The sequence below is a fragment of the Cyprinodon tularosa genome, unplaced genomic scaffold (assembly GCF_016077235.1).
Source record: "Cyprinodon tularosa strain WSP-4 unplaced genomic scaffold, ASM1607723v1 ctg390, whole genome shotgun sequence".
Taxonomy (NCBI): Eukaryota; Metazoa; Chordata; class Actinopteri; order Cyprinodontiformes; family Cyprinodontidae; genus Cyprinodon; species Cyprinodon tularosa.
The window spans coordinates 169,970-197,803 of NW_024039108.1; the positions used below are offsets into that span (position 1 = coordinate 169,970).

General features: G+C 37.5%; 1 protein-coding gene across 15 annotated transcripts in view; it reads right to left on the bottom strand.

The window, feature by feature from the left end:
- ptprt (protein tyrosine phosphatase receptor type T) overlaps positions 1 to 27,834 on the bottom strand; it is a 471,678-nt gene that overhangs the window by 158,853 nt on the left and 284,991 nt on the right. For all 15 annotated transcript variants that reach the window (XM_038297556.1, XM_038297553.1, XM_038297554.1 and 12 more), the window contains one exon: positions 11,269 to 11,404. In XM_038297556.1, the coding sequence (XP_038153484.1) occupies positions 11,269 to 11,404 (136 nt within the window). The remainder of the gene's footprint in view (positions 1 to 11,268; positions 11,405 to 27,834) is intronic.

Sequence of the window (27,834 nt, forward strand, 5' to 3'; positions counted from 1 at the left end):
AAGAAACAGAACTAGTATGAGATTAGAACAGATAGGATGGGGAGATGTGATCTAGAATGGGCAGAAAATAAATGCAGCAAAGCAGCAGCTCATGTATCCATGAACGGGTTTGGATATGAATGTTTATTAAGAAGTGCTTTTATTTAAAATACAGATACCTAAACTATTCTCCACATGAATTGCGAATGTTTTATGCATGCAGATTCAATACTACCGGACTCCAATATGTCTAACATATGAGCTCATTCTCTGCGCTCCGGTTCTACGTTCCAGGAAGTTATATATGTATCATTGCTTGTCTCCTTGAACCCCAGTCAGCCTCAGCAAATGGCCGCTCACTCTGAGTCTGGTTCTCCTTGAGGATTCTTCGTGTTAAAAGAGGGTTTTTCCTCTCCACTGTCGCTCCATGCATGATTAGTGAGAGGGATTGCCTTCGAGTCAATGAGTTGATGCAATCAGCTAGTTTTCCTTAAATGTTTTTGCCCTTCTCGGGACGATTCTTCTGTCATGCGATAATTTTTGTCGATCGGGCCGGGCGGCGATCAGCCTCTCAAGGTCACCACCTGAACAGGAATCGTAAGGTCGGGAGAAAATCATACAGGTTGGGAATTTAGTCGGCCGTTGTGGGCAAATCCTGCTGTTGAAGCAGAGCTACGAGCCGATTTATCAGAACCTCGAGCACAGCGCATGTGCAAACAAGGGAGTTCTTCTTCTTCTTCCAGATTGACGCGTTCGAACAGCGCCATCTCTCGCGCTGAGTCGGGTGTTTTTTGGTCGTACAGTGTGAGCAGGCAGATCGGATCAGAGCGTTGGGTCGCACAGTGTGAGAGCATACATCATGAGATCTGAACTTTTAAACCCTGAGGTTTCGTCGTACAGTTTGAGCTATAGCTGCGTGTAACGATTGAAAATATCGCACAGTGAATGCTCCGCTCTAGATAGAAAACTTTGAATCAATGTGACTGTAGGATCTGCTTGAATGATAACGTGCCTTCAAATGAAATGTGATGTGAATTGTCGCTATAGAAATAAACTGAATTGAAGTCCCGCCTCCTGCCCATATCTTGCCTGAAAGACTTTGTGTTACAGAAAATGTAGGGTACTTTCCACCTCCTCTATCGTCACCTTCCTTTGCAGACATCTTTACAGATTCAGTGCAAGAAAGGGTCCCCAAATCATTGTTCCTCATCACATAAACCTGCTCCCCGAGGTTATCCAGATTATCTGGGTAACATGGGAAAATCTGGGGAAAAAAACATCTGGCTAATCTGGGAAGATATGGAGATGGGAATTTAAAATTCCTCATCTAGAAATATGTCAAAACATGCAGAGGTCAAGAGCCATAGTCAGATTACTAACACAAGGTCAAACTAAACTGCACTGATTTATAGCCTTTCCTTATTCTTTAACAATAAGTAAAAAATAAATCCAAAAGCCCTTCAGCTTTTAAAGAGCACATAGCAAGTTATAGCTTTGAAAAACTAACCGTTCTTTAATGGATCATATTTGAAAAGGTTATTTAGGATTTAAGGCTTTTTACTGATGTTAAATAGTTACGGTTAAAATCTAAAGTCTTATTAACTTGTTCACTGTTGACTAATAAATATGCAAATAGATGCAAATAGATTTTTAATTATAGAAAAAACCTTTAAATTATACCCATCCACCCTGAATATGTTTTCCTAAATACTTAAAGGTGTTGCACATGTGATGAAATAGCAGAGCTCCTCCTAGGTCTTCATGTGTAGCTTTAGTCATTCCAAAAAATTAAAAAAACCATCAACTTGACTTTGTTTCCCAGTTTGAAGGCGTTTTGCTTCCCATCCAGGAAGCTTTTTCAATTCAGTTCCAGGCTTTATAGAATGGACCAAAAAAAAGCCTTATTTTTGTTTAAAAAACGTGCAAATTGAACCGAACGAATGGATCCAACCCTTTGGAAGGGGGGTCTTTTGGCTTCTTTTGTTAGCCTCTGATACCTGTCTAAGGCTACGTTCACACTGCAGGCCTTAATGCTCAATTCCGATTTTTTTGTGAAATCGGATTTTTTTTGCGTGTCCGTTCACACTTCCAAGTATATGCGACTTGTATGTGATCTACTGTGTGAACTGAAAGCGTTCAACCGAAGTGTCCCGCATGCGCACTCGAGGACGCGATGACGTCACATGTAGCAAGCGTCCTCAGTGTTTGCGGAAGTAAACATGACTCGTAATACCGCAGCGTATAATGCGTTCTTTAAGTTCTTCTCCAACAGGAGCAGGCACATTACGAACGAAATCTTTTTAAGAAGATCAAAAAGAAAGAGAGCCAGGTTCCGGTAAGACCCTTCGAGTTTGATCTGAATCGAGCTATCTTTCCAAATATGAATTAAGTCAGCAACCTCACTTTCTCTCCATTGACTGCTCTCTGTGTTATCTTCCACCATGGTTGTTAGTTTTTCCCGCCTCCGCTTAGTAGGACGCAGATTAGTAACGTTTAGTAACATTTGTCAAGTATCAATGACGTGTAGGTCGGATGAATGCGACCTGGCCGTACAGACACAGGTCGCATTTGAAAAGATCAGATACGTATCGGATTCAGGACCACGTATCCAAGTGGCCTGGGTCGCATTTGAAAAAATCCGATCTGTGTCGTTCAGACTGTCATAAAAAGATCTGATACAGGTCACATATGGGCAAAAAAATCGGAATTGGGTCACTTCAGGCTGCAGTGTGAACGTAGCCAGAGTCTCTGAAAGGGGTTTGTTAAAGGGAATTTTGGCCTGAAAAGGCAAAGCCTTCAGGGTTGCGATGATAGCAGGAAGGAACTAACTTAATTGCTTCATTGTAGGTTTTTGAAAGCTGAAATCTGAGACCATCACCTCTGTTAAATGTTGGTTTTTCTAACTTAACATAGTTGACTTCCTTCACACCCATCGGTTCGGTTGTATCTAGCTCTGTTCAGTTCAGTTCAATTTGCTTTCCATTTACACACGATAAGTTATCTCAGTTACTGAGCTCGGACCGGTCTCAGCACAGTTTGTCAAGGGTAGTGTAAATGGGGTATATGTTAGCCTGCAGTGCCCTGTACCTGTCTATGTCTCTGAAAGGGGGGTAATTAAAGGGATTTGCTGGCCTGTCTGAACAGGCGAGGTCCTCCGCTCTCCTGTACAGGAGTTGGGGTCGCAATGACAGCGGAAAGCTGGAATCTGAGGCCAGCCCATCTGTTTAAGGTTAAAAAAAAGCTTCCTGGACGGGAAGCGAAACATCTTAAAACTTGGAAAAAGATTCAAGTGTATTGTTTTTTTCAACTTTTTTGGAATGACTATGACCTGAATGACTGCAAATCTTCAGCAGCATGTAGCTCTAGTCAGACGTTTGCAGGTTCTTAGAGGAGACATTTCTAACTTTTTAATGTGTTTTTTTTTTTTTTTTTTTACTTAAATGTCTTTAAGTTGGATATATGGAGTGACTTTAGCATTTAAGTTATGTTGAAGCTTGAGATAAAAACTACCATCCATGACTGCATATATTTTGAATGAAAGAGTTTAAAGGACCCAGTTTTCTAATAGATATGTCACCTGCTCTCAGTTTCTCTGCTGTTTGAGCATTAAACGCTGAAATTCGCCCTTGTTTAGGGAGGAGCAGCGACATTAATTATTCATGGATCCACTTATAACGTTTCAATGAAAAGTGTACCTCATGGCGGCGGCAGTTTGAGCCCGCAGGCTCTAGAAACAGCAGATCTCCATTAGCCCTTCTGCTGCATCCACCACCGCTCTGTTTGACAATCCATTATCAGCCCCCCCCCAGACACTTTGTTTAAACACGTGTAACAATCTTTTTAAAGAATAATCGGACAACTGGACATGCTCTGTTTCTGAGAAGTTTCGTCTCAGGATAATTTATGGGGACTAAAAGGCGTGTGAAACACTTTCCATTAAAGGAACCTTGTCTTTCCAGTGGCTGAAGTGCACAGCTCTGAAATATAAATGACCTGTTCCTGTTCTCTCTGGGTCACTTCTGTTCCTATATATATTCTTAAACTTTTACATTTACAGCTTCTTTTATTTTTGTAATTATCTGGGATGTCTAACTCGTCTTAAAGTCTAGATTCATTAAAACTAGATCATTTTAGCAGCCTGGAGGCTCAACCCTGTCCTGTCCATTATGGAATATATTTGCTTAAAGGTATTGTGGAGGATTTTTTTAAAATACCCACCCACTATACTTAAAAAATAAAATAAAAAAAATGCGTGTGCGAGAGCATGCGTGAGCCAATTTCTCCTCGTGCACGCCCTGTTTAAAACGTGCTGTCCTCAAAGCTCATACAAGCTGTGTCCACATACAGCGGGGACTATATAGTGGACATGATAGTGAACTCAGTTAGATGACCATTCAGGAGTGATGTGAGATGAAGCCTTATGAGGCATCGAACTGTCTGGGCTAACGCTTGCTTCAACTATCCCAACAGTTCATGAAGCTTCATGTGAACAGCAGTGCAGAACTACAGTTAGTAATTTAATCTGAGATTTTTTGCAATTGTTTTTCTTGTTTTTTTTTCCTATTTAAGTTCTTTTAAAATTGTTAATGATTGGTGTGTATAATAAAATCTTTTGTAATTTTTCTTGTGTAAAATGTCTAGGAAGAGAAAAATCGTTTAAGGTACACAGTTTTTCTGCCATTTTAGTGAAATAAGCTCAAGCAGACAGTAAAAGTGCTTTTGCAAATTGGACAATGATGAGAAAAAATGAAAGAATTATAGTTTTTTCACGGTTTTTGGTTTTAATCGGGCTAGAAGTTATGTGTTCAATCAATCTTCTGGTTAAACTAACTAATCTAATTTTGCAGTGTTTTTACCCAATCTATATTTGTACCAGGGCAAACCAATACAAACTAGTCACATCAGCCAAAATACTTAAGTCTAAGTGCACCTTTCAAAAGTCTAAGGTGGGTCGCAAACCAACAACCTCAGGAGTGACAGACAATGTCTTACAGCTGACTCCACCAAAATTGGTAACTATTGGTAACAGACATCAATAGTACTTAACACTAAAGTTACAACTGTGTCCAGTGGCTCAACATATTCTCATTATCAGTGCGTATGAAATCATACGAAAAGTTATGCACAGCATTTCGTACGTTTTGGACGTTTTTCCTCAAAAAACATCATCAGTGCACATGCGCTGGCAGACAGAAAAAAAAGGCAGATCCGCGGACGGACGTAAAACTGGGAAAAACAGTGCAATAATCACTTATTCATGTCTCTAACTACGTTGCTTGCTGTTTTATATCTTAGGGTTAGGGTTAGGGTCAGGGTTAGGGCTAATTGTAATTTATATTCTATATTCATGAATGGTGCGTCAGATGCGCATACGACGAAAAAAACGTCCAAAATGTACGAAATTATGGTGCATAACTTTTCATACGATTTCATACGAACTCTTAATGAGAATAGGTTGAGTGGCTTGCTCAGATTTTGATCAATATATTGTTTAATCTAACTAAAATAGCTTTAACCAAGATTGGTTGTTTTTCCAACCAATCTATTCTTAGAATCTATCCAAACTCTATCCAACTGACAGCAGCTCTCCCACAAACTCCCACATCTTGACTGAAAACTGAGGCTGTTTAATGCCTATTGAAGTTGCTGGTCGGGTAAGGGTAAATAAACCTCATTTAATAAATTTGTACTTATTTCTAGATTGTTTTTCCAGTGTATGCATGGTACCCGAGCTGATCTCGTACCTCCACCGCAGCCCAGGAGAGGATCATGGTTCCCCTGCATGTGTCCTCAATAAAATCAGTGTAAGAAAACATCTTCAGGTCTGAGAATTGGTACACAGAAAGAGCTCCATAAAATCAACATCTCTCAGTAAACATCTGCAACCTTTACAAAACGATAAAAAAACTGTTATGTTTTAGGTCCCGAAAAAAGGAGTTCTGGAAAGTTTCTTACTAATTGATATTCTTGTTACATAATTATTTCTCATTTCATTTATTTGACCTTTAAGCTTTAGCAATAAATGTTCTTTGGATTCATTTTTTTTTTTTTTTAAACAAACAGCATTTCACTAATTATTTAAGAAAAGTTATGGAAACTTAAGGAATTTATTTAATTATTCAATATTAAGCCGTCAAATTCAGCATTTGTTTTTTGGTCAATCCTCCACTATCCAAACTTTTCTCATTTCAGTTTGTTACTCTAAGTTAGACCATGAGGCATCATGATTTTCTGCACGATTATGGAGTTATTAATGATCCGGTTGCTGTGAGTAAAGGAATGATGAACTATACCAGTGCATTGATAAAAAGCAAATCAAAGTCTGTTTTTTTCTGTAAAAGTCCTTCAGAAAAATTGATTGGACCCTGAAGTTTGCTTCTCCAACATAAATAAGACCTCATTATACAGCTCAATCGGTAAAAATAAATAAATAAAAAGATCAATATGAACCTGGCACATTTTATAAACTTTTATGAGAGAAATTACATTATTCACAAAATAAGCAGAATCAAATTGATTATATTTTAATAATGCTGTCCAAAATGTAAATAAGGCGTCACTGCTGTCACTGTCAGATGCTACAGGAACTGCCTGATGATGCAAACCCTCAGATTTTAAAACTAAAGCTCCAAGATCCCCTGATAGGGAGAGGAAAAAATCAAGGTAGAGTCTATAAAGTAATGAAATACTGACTAATAAACAGCATATTTAATATTTCTTTAATGAATCTATAGTTCATGAGAAAAAAACCTGCTCACTAAAAGATTATTTACTTTCCTCTCCAAAGGTTTTAAGACTGCAAAGACCAGTAACTCTTTTGTGGGAATATTTCTTAAAAATTAATTTTGACTGAGACCTGCTTGTTATGTCAAGTGCCTTAAAATCACTTTGTTTGGTTAAAAAATTGTGAACAAACTGAAAAATACGGAAGCCCTGAAACGCAAGTAAAAGAAAAAAAAGAAAAATGTTTCAAATAATTTTTTTTGGCACTGAAGGGAAGTTACAAAAAAAAAAAAAAAAAAAAAAAAACAAAAAAAAAAAAAAACACAAACTTGATTTTTTTTTGTTTTGTTTTGTTAAGTAGGCCTTCATTTAGACCTGTATTGTTCAATAAAATAGTCAAAAGTCAGATCTTGCTTCACTACTCTAGGTTATCTTTTATTTTATTTTGGGGGAGCGTTGGTAACCTGACTCCCCCAGATGGATTTGCTCTGCATATCCATCTGGAAACCTTCAGTTGAAGTAATTTTGGGAAGGGGCGAAAATACTGCTTAGCTGATTGGCCTATGTTGGTGATAGACGGGCCAAATAAACCAATCAGATCAACGAAGCATATGACGTACTAACAGAGCGACGACGAAAATACAACCACAAGCCAGGCTACTCTTGCCGAAACCAGTCGGGAGAAGAAATACTCTGTAATTCCGATAAAACTTGCTCGATAGCCACGCTAACGCTAGTTTCATCAGCTATAGCCGCCATGTTCTTTAGACTGAACTGTCACGCTTCTCGTTGCGTCACACCTCAACCCGCCTCAAAGCCAACGTTGATTGGACGTTCGTTTGGTGAACGGCTCCAAATTTTCTTCAACGGAGAGTCTCCAGACTGATTAGCGAGTGAAATCTTGAAACCTCGCGAGATCAGGATGGTCTCACGAGGCTAGAGCGTTGGCCTAGTGGTAAGTGCATTGCACTTGTCCTCTGACAAGATTGCAAGTACCAGGTTCGATCCCTGCAGCCTGCACTCCGACACCTATAAATCAATGATTTAATCAACTGATAAATCACTCAATCAACCCCAAATTTTGGCCAATTATCTTTCATCAAACTTCTTTTTATTTTTTTTATTAAGTGTTAATAGAAAAATAGATTTTGGGAAATTAACCAATATTTGATTTCAACTAAACATTTCAGTAATAGAGCGCTTGTTTTACTCCAGTACCTCTTGTGGCAGAGTAAAATAATACAATAATAAAGCTTATAAAATAAACCCCTACAAATGAAATTTCTCTTGATAATCATATACCTTCAAGGCTTAACAAAATAAATTAAACAAAAATAATAACTATAGGCTAGTCTGTTTTTTTTTTTTTTTCCTACCTGCTTTTTTAATATTCTGGTGTGTGATATTTTTCTTTACTTAATTTTCAGGGATTCCGTAGAATTCCACTTTGCCAATGTGCTGATAAAAGCAATTATGTAATCTTTAATGCTTTGGATTTTTACACAAATTATTTCTTAAGCTATATTTAAACATTTTATGTGACATATTTTCAGTTTTTCTTCTGTAAACATAAACCGTTCATCAGGTTCCACATATTTTAGAATGTAGATGTTCAGAGGAAACAATCTGCATTTTCAGTAAAACTTAAATATTTACAGTAACACCTGTTAGTGAAATGGGAAAATATCTAAAAACCAAAAATGATTATTCCATCAAACACCAAACAGAAATCAAACACAGAGCGTGAGCAGAATGAGGGAATAATGGAGTAAAGAGTGAGGGGAAGAGAGACGGCGATGGAGGCAGCTGCTGTGCAAGTTCAGCCTAGAGGACGTAGGAATGTGTTTAACTCTGAACCTGAAGCCTGAACAAAAGATCAATAGATTTAACTTGTCTTATTTTATTTAGTCTCATTCTCTGCTCTGATTTTTTATTTTTCCTGTATATAAACATAAGGTTTTGAGGTTTTGCTTTTTCTTACGTCACTAAACAGATAGAAGGGCCTAATGAGGACACAGATCTATAAGCTCTGTCCCTAACGGCTATGACATTTCAAACAACCATCAAATTTACATTTGTTTTTGTTTTGTTTTTTTTGCAATTAATGACATGAAAAACATCAAGATTGCAGGTAGTTTGTATTTTATACAGAATTATTTTATATGGCAAAGAATTTGGTCCAAAAATCTGATAAAATTTTTGACTGAGATTCCTGTAAAAGGTCCTGCTGAACAATTTAAAGGAAATAACTCTTTGTTTTTTTCTTTTTTTCTGACTTGTTGACGTTAAATAAAATAATTATCAGTTGTAAAATAAGTGAATGAATCTCCTGTAGACAATAAAGCCTCTTGGATGACAGGACCTTTCACTCTATTTCCTTCCAAATGTTAAGGTTTGGACACAAATTGACCCACAGAGGCCACCATAGGTCTAATCAGAGGTGAAAAAGCTAAATATGTTTTTAAATCTCACACATGGCAGCTTTCTGCCCTTTGCACATAGGAAGCTGTGGCTCCTTAAAGCGGCCAAGTCACACATATTGTGCAGGTGTTTCCATGAATCTTCAACATTCAGGCTGGTTTACTCTCCTTGTTAATCCTAAATGTAAAACCTTAACGGTCTAAAGGCGCCGTCACTTTTAATGATAAATTTGCAAAACTGTCTTCAGGGTGAAGGCCATTACCGCCATTAATTCTGCCACCACAAGACATTATTCTGCACCACAGGGCGTCTGTCATAAGCGGCAATCTTATGACACAAGGCAGCGGTGTCATGGCACCCAATCTGGCTGAACCCTCCCAGACATCATTAGGACATCATTTCCACCCTGAGGATCGCGCCATGCTAGCCATGGGTTTGCAGCCTTGGTAAGAAACAGCCAAGACAGCGCCATGTGAATGGACCCAATAACAACACAATAAACCAAGTTATTTACAGAAGTTTGATTCTTTGTGTTTTAATTGAATCGGAGATATCTCTATGGAGGGAATATTGTTCCATTATTGTTGCAATAAAAAAATTTTGTTTGAAAAAAAGGTGATCCAGAAATCACACTAAAAATCCTAAATCAATTTTATTTTTAGTTTTTACTGAGACCTGCTTGTTATGTCAAGTGCCTTAAAATGACTTTGTTGGGTTGAAAAATTGTGAACAACTTAAAAAGCATGGAAGCCCTGAAAGGGAACTAAAAAGAAGAAAAAGGAACAGATCAAAATGTTTCAAAAACAATTTTTTTTTTCAGGGAGCTTTTTCCAAGGGAGGTTGGAAAAAGCACAAATTGTAGTTTTCAGAGTAACCAAATTTGACAAAATTATTGTTTCAAATTTTTTATATTTAATTTAATTTCATTTTTTTATACTATATTGTTACAACACTTTACAATACAGTATTTTATAGTTTATTTTAAACTCTTCACTATTGTGTTATTCTTATATATATATTTTTTTTGTGTGACCATTTTTTCTTCTATCATCTTTTTCCTGCTGTAAACACCAGAATTTCCCCATTGTGGGACAATGGAGGGATTTTCTATTCTATTCCATTCTATTGTACTCTATATTTATTTTCATCCAATTTTAACTGTATAGAAATGCATTTCCATATTTTATTTTTTACAAAATGCCACGGTTTTGGTTCTGTTTAAGTTTTCTTTTTTAGTTTTCATTTTCACTTTGATCCATGTTTTGCATGTTTGCTTAGTTTTCTTTTGTCGTAATTTCTTTGCCCCTTTTTTGTGAGTATTCCTTGTTCTAAGTTTTTGTGGATTTATGATTTGGATTTCTGCTTCTGTTACAGTTTTTGTTATAAAATCTTAAAGAAGCCACTTCAGCTTCAGTGTCTATATTGTGGTCAAGTCAAACCTCCACCCTACTGTGACAGAAAATTATAAATGTGATCTTTATTTTTCTATTTATTTTTTCAGTTGCTCAAAAAACATTTTTCAGATATATATTTGAAATAAATTGCATTCTTATTAAATCTGGTTGTGGGCTTTCCTCTAGAGCAAAGACTCATTTGAGAATCTGATCTAAGAAATACAATTTGAAAATAAAACCTGTAAAGATCAATCTGAAAAAAGAGGGGGGAAAAAAACGAAATTAGAGAATATAAAAATCTAAAAAACGAAATGAAATAAGTTAAGTTTAAAAAAACGAAATCTGAAAAAAATATATATTTTTGTGAAACTTGAAATAAATAAAAAAAGAGCAAACCTATTTTATTCATTAAGGAGTTCTTAGTTTCATTTTCCGTTTTTATTTTTTTTGGTTTTCAAATATTCATTTTAAAAATGTGTTCTTTGCAACAATAATAGATCAAAATTCCCTTCATATTTCTGATCCTTATTTTAACGGAGAGCTGATTGAATCCTCACTACGGTTGAAAGGGACAGTAAGGATGCTGAGTTCTCTATGTGCTGTTTTTCTGTGCTTCTATGGAACCAGCTTTGGTTCATATCTTTCATTTAATACTTTCATGAAATACTCCTTTCCATCAACCAGCCCACTTCCCATGTGCAGAGGTCTCTACACTGCTTCTCCTCATCTGGAGTTTAGCTTCGTTCCATACCTGCGCTTGAAGGTGAGGATGACTCCGAGGAGGATGATGATGAACATGAGGATCCCAGCGATCACGCCTGCCATCTTTACTGTGCCGTCCACCTGCTTCTCTGGCTCCATGGCGTCTGAATCCTGGGTGGAGGCACCTGAGCGTCCACGCATACACAAACACAGGAACGCACAAAAATGCACAAAGTCATATCAGTGGTACAAATTCAGCGAACTGAGTTAATTAAACACAGAAAAACCGAAACAGTCCATGCAGCATTAATTAACACATAGATTCATGCACTAAAACCAAACATTAGTCACTACAGGGGAAGGTTAATCAACATGTGAGGAAATGACTGAAAATTTCAAGAAAGAAAATCAAATTCATGGAGGTTATGAAGGTTAAACTGAAGAGAACTTCAGAACTTTAAATAGTTGAAGTAGTTTTATTCTGAAAAAATAATGCTACCGCATTTGTCATTTACTTAATCACATTTAGTTACTTTAATACAATTGTTTTATGTCCTACCCTGCTAACACGATAAAAAATTGTGTTAAAAAAATATAAATAAATGCCAAAATACAGTAGCATTATTTTTTTCAGCATACTTGTAGAACTGTTAAAAGGATAAAATGCATCCAAAGCAAAAACCTTTCCCACAAAGGAGCGAAAAAATTTGACTATTTTTTGGTTTGGTGAAGGATACACCCTCTAAAAAGAAAATACAACTCCTTTATTTTGCTTATAGGTTAAAAAAAAGTTAAGCCATCTTAAAAAAGTGAGGTTGGATGAACCTAATTCAATTATTTCTAACGAACTGGAACAATTAATTTAGGTTGAAGCTGCTTTCTCTTTTTAGAGTGAAATACATTAGATATGCCTCATTAAAGGCGTTAAATATTGTGGCTGTGTGGTGCAGACGCCCCTTAAAAGCATGAATTAAAAGCAACAGTCCTGCAAAACTTAAAAATTAGACAAATCAGAAATTAGACCAAAGCACAACTTGAAATAATCATGCAAAGGAGAAAAGCTGCAGCAATGGCAACAGCTGTAAACAGAAACAATGATAGAAACAAAAAAATGAGGTTTTCTACTGGCAGTTTGAGAGCCGTTGTAAAAGAAAGATGAGGTTCTAAGCCATAGAGCTGGAGGTAAGATTTAATAAAAAATAATAATAAAAAAAAAAAACATTAAATATAATATTTGTCTTTTTCTATCTTGAATTGAGGTAGAAAAAAAATCCCTCTCGTGAAAGATGAAGACGTTTATTTAGACGTTTACATTTATGAAGTTGATACACATTTTGCATTTAACGAGGTTCAGCCTCCCCTGTGTTCAATGAGACATTGCCACAGGTTTGCAACCTCATCAACACCAGAACTACCAAGTCTGTCATTTTGATGGTTCTGAGATTTTAAATGGAAAGAACTTTATTTACATGAATCATATTTTGCTCATGTTAACCGACTTTTCCTGTTTCTGTATTTTCTTCATTTTCACATAGTTTTTTTTTTCTTTTAAATAAAATAAAAACAGAAAAACCAAAATTGTTAATTTTAACCATTTTCAATCTACTATAGCCGTCATTTTGATGGGTGAAGGCTGTAATGGCCTTCACCCCTAATTTTGACGTCATTTTGACATTGTAAATTCTTTCTGCGGTTGACTGATGTTCGGTACCATTGCCTAGCAACATACATTCTACCTAAAACTCTTTGGATAATCACTTTCAATTTCATTCATTACAACAGTATTATGTTTGATCAGATGATTAGAAAGTATTCTGTAAAAGCTCCAACGTGAAGGTGGCCTGTGGCTGTATTATTCTCCTGGACATAGCAGCTGTAAACGCTGCTTGAACGTCACCGTCTCATGCAGAGATTTTATCCTGGAACTGGTAAAAGTTGCATGCAAACCACATGCGCTCCGTTGCCCCTCCGCCGCAGGGTCCGAATAAAGAAAATCATCAACCAGTAAAGGTCCGGAGACATTTTCAATTATAATCTCTTACTTTAAACAGAATTTAACATTGAAATAAAATTAGTTTTTATGCATCCATGTTATACATTGACTTAAAAAAAAAAAATGTAGAAAAAAAGAAAAGAAAATGTTTGTAAAACACCTGAACTGACCGTTTTTCTTTCTTTTTTCTTTCTTAATGAGAGCAGTGGGCTTTAGGCTGCCCTGCAAGGCTTTAAACCTGGGTTGGAATGGAGACAAAGCCATTCTCAAGCCATTCCAGGCTCATTCGTGAGCTTATATATTTCCAAAAACTAAGACCGTTTAATTAAATGTTTGGATGCAAACTATTGGTTCTTCAACATACCAGGAAGCAGATTTCTCATCTCAATCAAAATATTTGTTTTATACTAAGAGGCTTAAAATTTTCATCAAATCCAGTCAAAACACCCAAGAGCACCTCTCACAACTTCAAAACAAACTTCTCATCTCAGGCCTGGATGAAGAGATGCTGAGTTTGGGAGCAGAAAATAAACATAGTTCATACAAACCATGGATGATCCTAGTTATTCGTTACAAAAATTCACAACAAAACGAAAATATTTGAGCAGAAACTGAACATCTGCTGGATGATGATGGTGGGGATTATATCATATATCATATTAAATTAAGCATTCATTTCTGCACGTTTTGCTCCAATTAATTTAATAATAATAGCTCTGAGAACGTCGGAGGGGAGGAAGACAGAAGCAAAGCGGAGGCTGTAGGCTTTACTTTGCATCTGGTCTGGAGCGCAGCGGGGCGGAGTGAAGACAGAGGATGTGGGATCTCAGGGTCAGACTCTGTTGTTGGACAACATGTGGTAATTTATAAATGTTTTAAATCAGGTTGGGTCCGGATCCGGACCGCGGTCCTCTAATACCTGACCTCTGCTCTAGATGTTCTCTGGATGGCATCCCATTTCTGTTTTATAATAAGAGTTTGACCCTTTAACATTTATTCATAGTAAACTCTGTTCTGGTCCCTGGTGGTCTTTCATTCTTCCATTATGTTTCTGTTTAATCTGCAGCTTTTCTTAACTCGCAGCTATTTTTGCTACATGCAGCATTTATGCATCATTTATGTTTTTGTAGCCGGTTTGGTATTTGCAGCAGGTTTCCATTTTGTTGCTTTCTATTCTCTGTAATTTTATCTTGTCCTAACTTGAAGTTGTTTTGCAGCATTTATTCTTTGTGTGTCAGGTTCATTTTTGTGTTTACAGGATGTTTTGAATTCACTGTGAAATCATGGAATCGCGCAACTTTGGATCCCCTCAGTATGTGAGCCTCAACTTTTTTCATGGTTCCAAAACAGCCAACAATAAACAAAAAACCAAGCAGAGATTAGAAACATCTGCATCAGGTACTTAAATAGCATCAGACAATAACAAGAGGGTGAATGATTGGGAAGGAGGAGGAAGGAATGGAGCTCCTTGTGTAAATGTGTGTAAATTGGTGCAAAAAGGATCAACATGGTTTGAATAGAGAAACAGTTTTCATGGAAAATTTAACAACCTCTTTGTAGCGTATAATAATGTGAGACAAAACCTTTAAGATTAACTGTATTGTGTTTGTGCTAAGTGACTCTTTTTATTCAGCCGCTTTTCTAAACACCAAATTTTACCCGACGACAGTTAAAGAGGGCTGAACAATTATAGTTTATTGAAGAGGTGTACACCTGAAAGATCATTATTGTATTAAATATCACAACACAAACCGGGTTTAAAGATGCTGCTTCTGTAAAAGCTAAAATCATTAGATGATGCTCAGCTTTCTATCCATGGGAGGTGGGAACCTCCATGGGGTTAAAATGATGATGAAAATAAAATTCTCCTTTGTCCTTTTTTTCAGGTTTTTGCCCTTTCTGGACTTTTTGGTTCTGTTTAGGTTTTATTTTTAAGTTTTCAGTTAAAATTTGATTCTGGGTCGTCTCATAGGTTTTATTTCCATTTTGTTTCATTCTAGTTGTTTTCTGGTTCTAGTTATTATATATATATATATATATATATATATCAATGTTGGCGGCGCCCCTGAGTCAGACCATAAAGTTCAAGTACTGTGAAAGACAACATGTGATTCAAGGAACCATCATAGCTGTCAAACAGCCAAAACTCTGTGAAAAAGAAAAGAGAAAATGTTAGAAAATTACAGAAAAATATTTTACAAACACTGGAACTGGACCTGTTGAAATGTAAAATGGAGAAAAGCAAAAAGTTGAAGGATAAACCAGGTTGAAAAGCAACTATAACTCTAGATTCTTTTTTTTTTCCTCCTTTTTTTTTCTCCTTTTTCTTTCTTTCTATTTTTTCTCCTTTTTTAACTCCTTTTTCCAAAAGTCATTAACCATTGACATCTTCAGAACCGGCAGAAGTCTGCATCTGGACTGAAAAACTTCATGGAAAATCCACCCGGTGGAGGACTTTATGCAAGCCTCCAATCAAAAAACAAACTGGTGATCTCCAATGGAGGATTTCACAGGGTACCATCGCCACAAACTTTTTTTTATCGGTTATTAATCAGGGTGTCTTAAATGAGTGTCCTTTCTGCACGTCTGAAAACGTTTTCCAGGTTTTTATGGAATGCACAAGACTGAAGACCATTTTTAGCCTTTTAATTTGTGTTTTTTAGTCTTGCCGGACGTTTTGTACCAACGTTTTTTGTACAGGAGTTTGCAAAAATAGAAGAAATAAACCAAAGGCCCGACTTTTAAATTGTTTAATCGTTGAAACAAAGATGGCCGTTTACCTGTCCTGCAGAAACAGACTGCAGGAGGGAGCTCACCTTAATGCTGTGGCTCTGTGGAAGGTTAAACCCAGAATAAGGCTGGAGTTTCTCTTCCACTGAGACACACAGAACATGGAGGATTTTATTCAGCTGTGGGGTTTTAACAACATTTTATGTTCTGTGTCAAATGAAGGACAACTACAACTTAAAAAGCTCATCATTTAAAGATTTTTAGCTGAAACTTTTTGTTTATACATTAGTGGTGATTTTTAACTGACACTTGTTTCACGTCAGTTGTTTATATGTGTTGAAATATGTAAATAAAGTGTTGTTAAAAGTCCCTTTTTTTCTCTTTTCATTTTTTTATCTCCTTTTTTTTTGCCCCGCTTATTTAAAAGCACATAAATGCTCCCGCTCACACAGACCTAACTCTTTTTACAACCTGGATAGACAAAGACAGCCGATTAATAGAGTAACACTGCTGTGTGGAAGTTCCTTTAATCCCTTGTGTCTCTCATCTTCACCCTCTCTGCAAAACCAACACAAGGTTGGCAGCGGAATACAACAAAGCAGAAGCTTAAGCTGCTAACCTTGGCACGCTTGGTAATAGCCGCCGCAGTCCTCAATAACTGCACCGACAAGATGTTCTTATAAATTCACATTCACAGACAGCCTCTACATCCTTCCACGCATTTGAAGAATGCGTGGAATTCATCTGTGAAGAATACATCTGTCACTCTCAGTCCAAGGCTTCCATGTTAGAAAAGGAAACGCCACTTTGCCCTCAATGCGTTTTAAAAGGGATCACAAAGAGACATTTTAATTGAGGACTTCAGTGCACAGTGATGCAGTTCTCTATAAAAACAGACGCTGAACTGGTGTTGAGTGCTATTTAATAAAAACAATTTATTCAATGTTTTCATAAAAATTGCCACATTGAAAGGAATGTTGATTTTCTAAAGCAAATCTGAGCACATTTAAAACAATAATGTTATCAGTACTGAAGGGTCGGCCTCAGTGGAGTAATTGCATGATTGCTGAGGTATTCATCCATCAAAACGGTCAGTAAAGTCAGCAAACACAGGAATCTACACACATTAGATTCATCACAACTTCATAGAGCTGTTTTTTGGTGGGAGGTTTTGTTGGTTGTTTGGAACTAAGGGAAGAGATCTCTAGATAATCCTACTCAAAGCCCCTGTCACACCTTCACGATTTAGACCAGCGTATGCCTGATGTATAAAAAATGATGGCAATAATGCTGGCATACACTACTGTTCAAAAGTTCTGGTTTTTGGTGCAAACATAGGTTTATAGAGGCACATTTCGAGCAACTATCACTCCAGTGTTCTAATAGTACAATGTGTTTGCTCATTGGCTCAGAAGACTAATTGATGATTAGAAAACCCTTGTGCAATCATGTTCACACATCTGAAAACAGTTTAGCTCGTTACAGAAGCTACAAAACTGACCTTCCTTTCAGCAGATTGAGTTTCTGGAGCATCACATTTGTGGGGTCAATTAAACATTAAAATGTCCAGAAAAAGAGAACTTTTATCTGAAACTCAACAGTCTATTCTTGTTCTTAGAAATGACGGCTATTCCATGCCAGAAATTGCTAAGAAATTGGAGATTTCGAAACAACAGTGTGTGCTACTCCCTTCAGAGGACAGCACAAACAGGCTACTGCGGGTACTATTTAATGAAGATGCCAGTTGGCGACCTGTGAGGCGTCTGTTTCTCAAACTAGAGACTCTAATGTACTGATCTTCTTGCCGAGTTGTGCAACGCAGCCTCCCACTTCCTTTTCTACTCTGGTTAGAGCCATTAGAACACTGGAGCGATAGTTGCTGGAAATGGGCCTCTATACACCTATGTAGATATTGCACCAAAAACCAGACATTTGCAGCTAGAATAGTCATTTACCACATTAGCAATGTATAGTGTATTTCTTTAAAGTTAAGACTAGTTTAAAGTTATCTTCATTGAAAAGTACAGTGCTTTTCCTTAAAAAAAAAGGACATTTCAATGTGACCCCAAACTTTTGAACGGTAGTGTAAGTTGGATGAGTTATGGGTACGTTTTGTTTTATGTATTAGCACACTGAAGCACGCTGGAACAGGTCGACATACGGTGAGTATGTTAAGCATGTTCAACATTTCCAAAAGTATGCCAGCCACAGGCGTAACTTTTTGAAGGACTGGTGTGGACAGGGTGACCAGATGTCCTCTTTTTCCCGGACATGTCTTACTTTTTATACAGGAGGGATTTAAAATCGTCCGGGATTTTGGTCGACTACAATGCAGCACGTAGTTGAAACACACCGGGCACTCAAACAGAGCCGTCAGCTCTGGGGCTGGCCCGGGAACCCCGCCCGCATCTCGGTCTAACATAATCGGATCTGTTGCTTTGAGACATCTGATCTGCGGAATCGGACTGCAGAGCTTCAACATATCTAAATTTTGTTTCTGGCATCGTTATATTAGTAAAGAGGTCAATAAATCTTTTTAAGCAGAGCACAGAGAGAAGCAGGGAGAACTGCAGATTTAAAAGTGAAACAGATTTACTGGGATATGCAACATGCAATAAAAAACATCTCCAAGTTTAACAGAAAGTTTACAAGAAAAAAATATGCTATGCTATATTTAAAATGCAGCATATCCAGTTTTTCTTTCTGGATGGAATTGAAATGTTACTTCTAGGGATGCAGGATATATTGATCTTGGCATAGGAATCAGCTCTTATTAATTATATTTTTCATGGATTGATGTTTTTGGATCCTATATTTGTAATGCACTAAAATGCATCTCTCTAACATCTATAAATATAAATATCACTATATATTGGTTCTCTTGTGTTATCAAAAATAGGAAAGCATTCAATAAATATATGTTTGAGCTCATTTTTGGAAAATTAGCCCAATGAAAGTGTAACTAACGTCCATTAATAGTGATGATGTTGGGATCTGGAGGTCTGTCCACTTTTCTCCACCAGAGGGCGTTCTAGGTCTCCTGGAGCTGGAGCTGACTTCATCACCTGCGGCTCGTTTGCTCATCAGGAGACCAGTACTTAAGGAGGCGGAGAGCTACACTCCAGGGCCAGAGTGTTTGCCAGTTATGGTTAGCAAGCCTGAGCCAACCTGCCTGTCTCAATCTCTGACTCCCAGAAAACCTGAACCTAATCTGTTTTGTCTTCTCTGCTTCCCAGGTTGAACCTGCCTGAAACCAGAAACCTGGAAGAGTTTCTCTGTTGGAAATCTGTCAGTCTGATCTCTGAAGAACCCTGCAGAATCAAACCTGTCAAAGACCTGCCTGCCCGCTCTCTGAAGAATCTGAAAGGGAAACTCAAACCTGTTGCCTGCAAACTCTCAAACCAAGCTCTGCCTCCACCAAGCCCTCTGCCTGCCGACAGCTTGTGGACCCTCCTGGTTCCCCCTCTCTGCCGCTCTGCTCAAATCCAGATCAGGTACAGACCTGCACTCTCAAACTCTGCAAAATACCTGGACTTCTGCTAACCACTCTGTCCCCCTTTGCAGTGAACCCAGTCGTGACCTGTCCTGGATCAGATAACCCTTTGGATCTGTTCTTTATTCATTGTGTTGTTTCAATAAACCTTTGAACTTTTTCCCTTGTGTCCGTGTGTTCTGCATTTGGGTTAGAAACCTTAAACCAAACATGACAGATGATTAAACTGTTGCAAATAACACCAGCTGCAGATTGTAAAACAGGAATGCTTTTCTAGAACTTATCGGGGACCTGAATGTCCCCAACTTTCATCACAAAGTCACACCCTTGATGCCAGCATATGCCGTATGTGGGGCATAATTTCCAGGTAAGTTATATGATGGTTGGCATATGGTGTAGTTTTCTATTTCTTCAAACTGTAAAATCCTTTCAATAAACTAAATGATAAGAAAACTAAAATGCTTTATTTGAACCAAACTACGATTTTCCTCTTATATTTGGCAAATTTATGTTAGAATATTTTCTCATAAATATGTTGCGGTGCATGATGGGGTTTTGCATCTAAAGTCTAACGTTTCCTGTCTGACGTGAATTGTTACCAGGTTGGGATGTTTCCTAATCTGGCAGTTTAGGATGGCCGTCTATGGGTAAAAAATCTTTTTCTTTAGATTTTTCGTCTTTAACATTTTCCAGGCCAAGGACTCCCAAACTGATTGTGAGATGAAGCGGGGACCCCCTAATTATATATATTGTATGTAATTGTGTTATATCAAACTGGTCCTATAGTTGCTCTATTACAGATGGAGTAATGTAACCAAAATCGTTCCCAGTCCAAGCCTGCCAAACCTATGAGTAACTTGTGCATAACTTATGTGTAACTTATCAAGAACTTCTCTCCAACGCATATAAAAACATTTGATGTGTTCCAGACGAGCGCTGAATGTGTTTCTAACTTCCAGCTACTGTATAATGGCGTATTGGCAGCGTTTTGGTATAAAGGGGGTCCACAGGAGGAAACCATCAGTTCTCCTCCAGACTTCATCCCCATCATAGGGTGAGAGACATGGCGAGTGTGATGGATCCTTCCTGCGTTCACGCCCACCACCAACAAACTTGTAGCAGACATGACGTTTATCTGCTAGAAATGTATCCCATCGATTTAGTTTTAAACAATAAGGGGAGATATAAATATGTGCTCCCAGTTTTTTTTCTATTTTCCACTTTATTTTCTTCTCTCTGTAACCAGAAACCAGACATTTGAGCTTGTCGAGGGATCATGTTGTGGTTACAGGACAACGTTGTGAGGTCACGCAGGAGACGACAGCGCTCACATTTCCCTGTCAGCTCGTGCCCCGGCGATCACCTCACAGGTGTATTAAAGCGCTATTTCCCCCCTGAGTGATCCACCATATGTATCAGCTGGCACGTTTCACAGCGACACCCCCCCCATTCGTTCATACTTCACACGCTCACGTGCTGATTGGGTTCAACAGTTCATGATGCAACAGCAGAGGACCCCATCTGGCAACGGGTTCAGCTCCATTTGACATCGCAATTGACCAGGTTGGGAGCCGCTCAGCCAATCAGATGAACTCAGATGGTGCTCTGACCAGGACAGGGGAGGTGTGCGCTAATGCAAGCGTGTCCATTACAAAGGGGTAAGACCTGAGGCGAAGCAAATTACCACAGCTAAATGGGATTGATTCACAGCTGGTGGAGATGCAATATGAAAGCTGGGTGAGCCTGATGTAGACTTCTATGGTTCTAATCAGCTGGAAGGTGGTTTGGAACGCTTTGTTCAGAAATCTCTTTATTACCGCCAGCTTTGGTATTTCCCCTGAAAACATATTTATAGGTTGCACAACTGTTTCATTTTTATTCACAAATATACAAAATATTGCATATCTGCATCAGAAGAAAAGAAGTAAAAGTATTTTTCTTACTCATATTGGTTTGTTAAAGTCCAAGTAAACTCCCAGGTAATTGGTGTAAAAGTCTAATTTGATTTGATTTACTTTCATATCATACTTCTCTCTTTTGCTTTCTTTAAGATTTTTTTTTTGTGTGTTTTGCCTTAATCCTGTTATTGTTCTATTTGGGTTTTGCTGTGATGGCCGCATGTGCAAACACACACCAAATGGTCTGGTAATAATTTAACATTAAACAAATCTCTTATATTTAACTGTATTGTATTTCACTTTTTGCTTTGATTGGTTGACGATGTGGATTCACATAATTAGTTGACTTATTTTGTCATTTCTTGCTTGTTTGTTTAAATTAATATACTTCTTACTTGAGTTGCCGGTTCCTGGGCGGATGTCATTTAGGTTGGCCAGTAAAGGAAAGGAGGCCCCAGCTGCAAATAATCTCCTCAATGATAGTGATGTTATGAGATGAGCTGAGGCTTTGAGGCGTAAGTCTAGTAATGGAGGGGGCATTTCCCTGAAGCACGTGCCAAGGCGTGATTCATTTAGGGGAGGGGCCAATATTGATGAGATCCGAAGTCTCGCTACGGTGATACCAGGTGACCGCTTCAGGAAGTGGTTCAGAAAGCGCAGGAACTTCAACATTTAAACAGCCTCAGTATTCAGTAAAGATGTGGGAGTTTGTAGGAGAGCTGCTGTCAGATGGATAGAGTGGATAGATTCTAAGAATAGATTGGTTGAAAAAACAACCAATCTAGTTGGTTAAAACCATTTTAGTTAGATCAAACAATATATTGATCAAAATCTGTGCAAGCCGCTGGATACAGTTGTAACTTTAGTGTTAAATACTATTGATGCCTGTTACCTTTAGTTACCAATGTTGGTGGAGTCAGCTGTAAGACATTGACTTTAATTCCTGAGGTTATTGGTTCAAGACCCACCTTTGACTTTTAAAAGTAGTGATTATACTTAAGAATTTTGACTGATGTGACTAATTTGTATTGGTTTGCCGTAGTACAAATATAGAATGGGTAAAAACACTGCCAATTTAGATTGGTTGGTTTAGCACAAATATTGGTAGGAAACAAAATTTCCAGTGTTGGGCAAGCTACTTGTTCAGTGTAGTGAGCTAAGCTATCAGTTACTCAACAATAAATTAAGCTTCACTACACAAAAGCTACCACCTAAAGAATTATAGCAAGCTAAGTTACACTAATGTGTTAAAAGTAGCTTAACTACATCAGAAGCTACTTAACGTTGTACCAACCTAATGTCAGTTCAAAATGAGTCTGATGCAATGGTTAAAATATTTATTAAAGATCAGCCAATGACATAACACAGTGTAAACATTGCTTTATGATCAGCATATTAAAATAAAAACTAAAGTAATTACTAGTAGACAAACTAGTAAACAATCTGCTGTTATTAGAACCAAATTAAAGGTACTGTGTAGTGTTCTACACACCGAGACATGGCTATGAGTTTGCATTCAATGGACATCTCTAGGGAAAACAAAACGCTACAAAAGACCTCAATTAAACAGTTGATTCAAGTAACAAACAAAACAGTTTACAAAAGAAGGTGAAAAAATAAAGAAGCTAATTAAGAGATACATATATATATATGTCTCACCATATAATTTAATTTCTACCTACATATTTATTCATTGTATTTTTGGAGGCAATTAATTGAATGCTTATTTATTTATTTATTGAGCATTTATTTATTTATGTATTTATTTTATATACGGTAGAGCTGTTCCTCCATAAAAAATCTTATCTGTGCACAGCCTAAAAACAGATTTATGTAAACATCCTGTCAGGTAAACTAGGCCATGAAAATACAATATGGAAGTTTCAATACTGCTCTCTAATTAGAGTATCTTAGTGGCACATAGATATGGGAGAATTATCCTGCCATAATGCAAGAGCACATAACTTCAATTAGAGAAAAGAATTTCATCTTCTTGCTCTCAAAACTTATAATGCTCACACTCAAAACATGCGCTCTCTCTCAAATATTTTCTCTTCTTTCTCAAATCTTTGTTTCTCCTCTCAGATTTAATCCCTCTTGCACAGATATTTTCTCCTCTCGCTTGCCTCCTTCTCTTCGCGCACAAACCGCGCTCTGTTACGCTCGCAAACCCGTAGGCTCTGCTTGCAGATTTGTTTTGCTCTCTCAGACTGCAGTTGGATCGTTGCCTAGCAACCTTTCCAGCCAATAGAACGACAGCCTCGGAAAGGGTGCGCTTGTTTAACCCTACTGAGTGTGCCTGTGCTACTACGCCACTTATAAGAGCGTCAGCTGAAACTGCTATTTACAGTAGTTTTGTGGCTGATTGTTGTTTAGAAATAGAAAACCTGGTTTCATTTCTTAGTTTTGCCCTGGATTTTGTAGCGTTTGTGGACGCTACGTCGCTACTTGATCAAAACAATAACGTCGCTACAGGAACGTTACTTGATAAATAAAGCAGCGACGCTACAGTCAAGCTACTGGAAAATGTAGTTAAGCTAATAGCTTCGCTACATGTAGCGGCGCTACTGCCCATCACTGAAAATTTCCAACCCGATTAAAACCAAAAACTGTGGAAAACTATTACTTTGAATAAAAATGACTAATTTGCTAAACACTTTTACTGTCTGCTTGAGCTTATTTCACTAACATGGAAGAAAAACATTGTAACCTAAAAGATTGTTCTCTTCTAATAAATTTTACACACACAAAAAAAAACTTGCAAAAAGATTTTTATTATACTCACTAATCATTAAAATTTCAAAGGAACTTAAATGGGAAAAACGAGAAAATTAATTGCAAAAAATAAGATTTTATTACTAACTGTAGTTCTCCACTCCACCAGTAGGTGGTGAGATGTTCAAATGAAGCTTCATGAACTGTGGGGATGGTTGAAGCATTTTGGCTAAAGGGATCAATGCCTCATGAGGGTTCTTCTCACCATCACTATTCAATGACATGGAGGCCTAGTTGGACTCTTCCATTCAACTTTAGAAGGGGTGTAGGAAGGGTTTAGGTTTTTCTATTTGGTTTTGTTCTGTAATTAAATTTGGGAAGGCCCCGTCCACACGAAGTCAAAACGAACACGAAACGCTAATATTTTCCAGAACGTTTGTCGTGAAGACGGAGACGTAAAATAAATGTGATCGACCACACGAATGCATGAAAACGCTGCAAAATGTATGCCAGGCCTGTAAGTGGCGCTGTGGTGCCAAAGCAAAAATAGGCGAAAACAGGCAACGAAATGTTGGGCATGCGCAGTAATATTTATACAACAACCAAACCGGAAAATGGCCCTGCGGGTCCATTTTCGTGGTTCAGTCAAATCGAGGTGATGAACTATGTCGTCTATATTGCTCTGTTCTTCCTGGAGATATTCCAGAAGAAGAAGATTCTGTTGTAAGCCCGACAGCAGGGTGAGTAGCATGAGCAGCAACCATTCAAAACAGTACGGCGCCATTGTTGTTGTGATATTGCGTCGTGCATGCGTGTTTAGAGGCGACGCTATGACGCATGCGTGTAAAAAAAAAAATTTGGTCAGAGCTTAAAGATAGAAACGCGAAAACTGCGTTTCAAAATCTTCCCACTCTGAAGGCTTAATAAAAAAAAGATTGTTTACAGACCCCCGAAACGCCGGCTTCGTATGGAAAATTTGTGCGTTTAGGCCAGGGTTTGACTTCGTGTGGACGGGGCCTTAATTATTTAAGACTTCTTCCTCATTGGTTGCTTATTTAGCATTGTACTGATTAGTTTGGTCTATTTTTATAGTTTTGTTTAGGTAAATGTATTTTATGGTCCCCTCTTTTGTCCAAATGGTGTGATCAACCAGTATATATGTTTCACCTGTGTGTCATTTTGAGGAGGGTCTGTTCCTCTGTCAGGTTTGGGTTAATTCAAGGGTGGGAGGAACAAAACGTAGAACAAGTAATGTATGTCTATTCTATTAAAATTTTTGTATCTGTATCATGGTATCATGTTTTATGTGTCGTCTTCTCAATTCAGAGGGCCCCCTGCCTGTCTTTGCCTAAGGCCCCAAATTTCCTAAATCCGCACCTGACTGGAGACACTTGACTGTCGCTGCATTTCATGAAGATAAAATCTATAGAAATATTATTTCAAGCAATGAACCTGTGCTAATTCAAAAATACTTTAAAGTGTGACGTTAAAAGCGGAAAATAATTGCTATAAACACATTTGAGATATTAGTGTTTACTTCTGTGAGACTATCAAATATCTTGGGCCTTTTGGTAAAAAAAAAACAGCTTTATTACTATGCAGGCTTTTGTTTAATGTGGTTTTCATTTATAAAGCTTTTTTTCCTGCAGTTATTTCCATCCCGTTTTTTTTTTTTTTTTTTCGTTCACTCAGCGAGCACAATAAAATTACTTGGGAGGAATTAGGAGTAAAGCCAGAGATATTAAAAACATAATCTGATCCAAATAGAGAGAAGATTGATTCTCCCAGCTAGTAAGAGCTCAGCAGCAACGCAGGACAGCGTCAAAAAATGGAGGTTTTTCTCTGTGCTTTGGATATTGTGCATGTTGGAGAATGTGTCTGTGTCAGCAGTAGAAACATTTCAGTAAAAATAGGAGGTTAACGTATATATCGAACCGGAGCTTTTATGAATCAGCTTGAGTTGAAGTTTTAGTTTCCAGGTTTGTTTGGGATCAGCAGTGAGCTGCTTCCTCTCTGCATAACGTTAGCATGGCTGAGTATGTTTAACAAGATCATTCCTCTGAAATTCAGAGCAATGCTGTAACATCTGCCCCTCCTGCTGCTTATGTGGCCATACGACCACCACGCCTCACATCATGGGACGTTCATCTTATCTGTTCATCCTACAGGGAGAGTTTTTATTCTATTTTCCAGACATTTAGGAAAACTATGCTGTATAAACTGTTGTTGTAGAACTCTTTTTAACCGGTCCAAACTTAACGTTCGTAAACTGTGTTTACCTTAGCATGAATTATGAAGGAAACCCTTAACATATACTTTTCATTTAATTCAGGTTCAATTCAGTTTATTTCTATAGCACTAATTCGCAACAAGTGTTCACCAGATCATCCAGTCAGATTGATTCAAAGTTTTCTATCTAAGGAAAACCAGTTGATTGCATCGACTCATTGACTCGAAGGCAATCCCTCACAATAAGCATGTTTGTGGCGACAGTGGAGAGGAAAAACTCCCTTATAACATGAAGAAACCTCCAGCAGAACCAGGCTCAGTGTGAGCGGCCATCTGCTGAGGCCCACTGGGATGATGAAGCGTGATTTATGCTTGAGGTCCGCACAGTGAAATCACGTCATCTTGGTCTACCACACGCTTCCGCACCTTTCTGTGTGGACAGAATTTTCACTCACCGCACCCAGGAAAAATATTGATGCTTGATTTATGCGTGACCCATCCCACAGCAAAATTCTATCATTTTGGGCTTCTGTGTCCCTCCGTACAGCATCTGCGCTGACAGAATTTTTGCACTGCGCATGTAGGACAATTTGAAAAGGTTGTAAACAGCTGTGTTTTCTATTTCCACTTAAAGTGCCTTGAGATGACATGAGTTGTGGATTGGCACTATAGAAATAAACTGAATTAAATTGAATTCAGTCATTTAGCTGTTGGAGCCAAGATGCATCTAAAACCTGCAGGGGTAGATCTCAGATATCTCATGTGATCCATGAGATACGTATATGGAGGACTAAACTATAAAACAATATAAATTACTGTAACATGATGCAACATTTATTGGTTTATAAATCAAAAGTTAAAAATAAATGAATGAAAAATAAATTAATAAACAAATGTTACATAAAAAAACCCAAATTAAACATTTTGAATGTGTTTAAATTGGATTTTTTTTTTTGTGTTTAATTTTTGTTCAATTATAAATGAGCTACTTTATAATTACAAATAAATATGGAGTTAAACAACTACATGTAATTTGATGGCTCTTTTTTATTTTTAGGGTCACGGCCTAAAACGTTTGGGAACATCTTCTCTAAGTAATGACTAATTAGATTATCAAATGATTTATTATTTCAATAATACATTTATCCGATTAATTGTTTTAGCCCTAAATTTACATAAATAAACTTCTGTTAATGTGACTTAATAAGCAGTAACTAATGATGATGATAGTTCATCATGTTTGGTCAGGGAGAGGTTGATTATAATATATTAGTATGAAAACATTTCCAATAAACTAGTTTTAGTTTATACGGATTATATGAGTATAGTAGTTTATTTCAGATTTTATAGCAATAATATATAAATATTTGATTGATATAAACGTTAAAATGAGCAGCTGCAAAGCTCTTTATTGAAAAGTTCTTTATGTATTTAATGAGCCATATGTTCTGAGGGGTAGAATCAGAGCGAGATTGGACCAATTTTTGTTTGTGTTTTGTGTCCAGGGGCGTATTTACCATAGGAAGCTGCCTAGGAGCCCAAGTTCCTGGGGGCCCC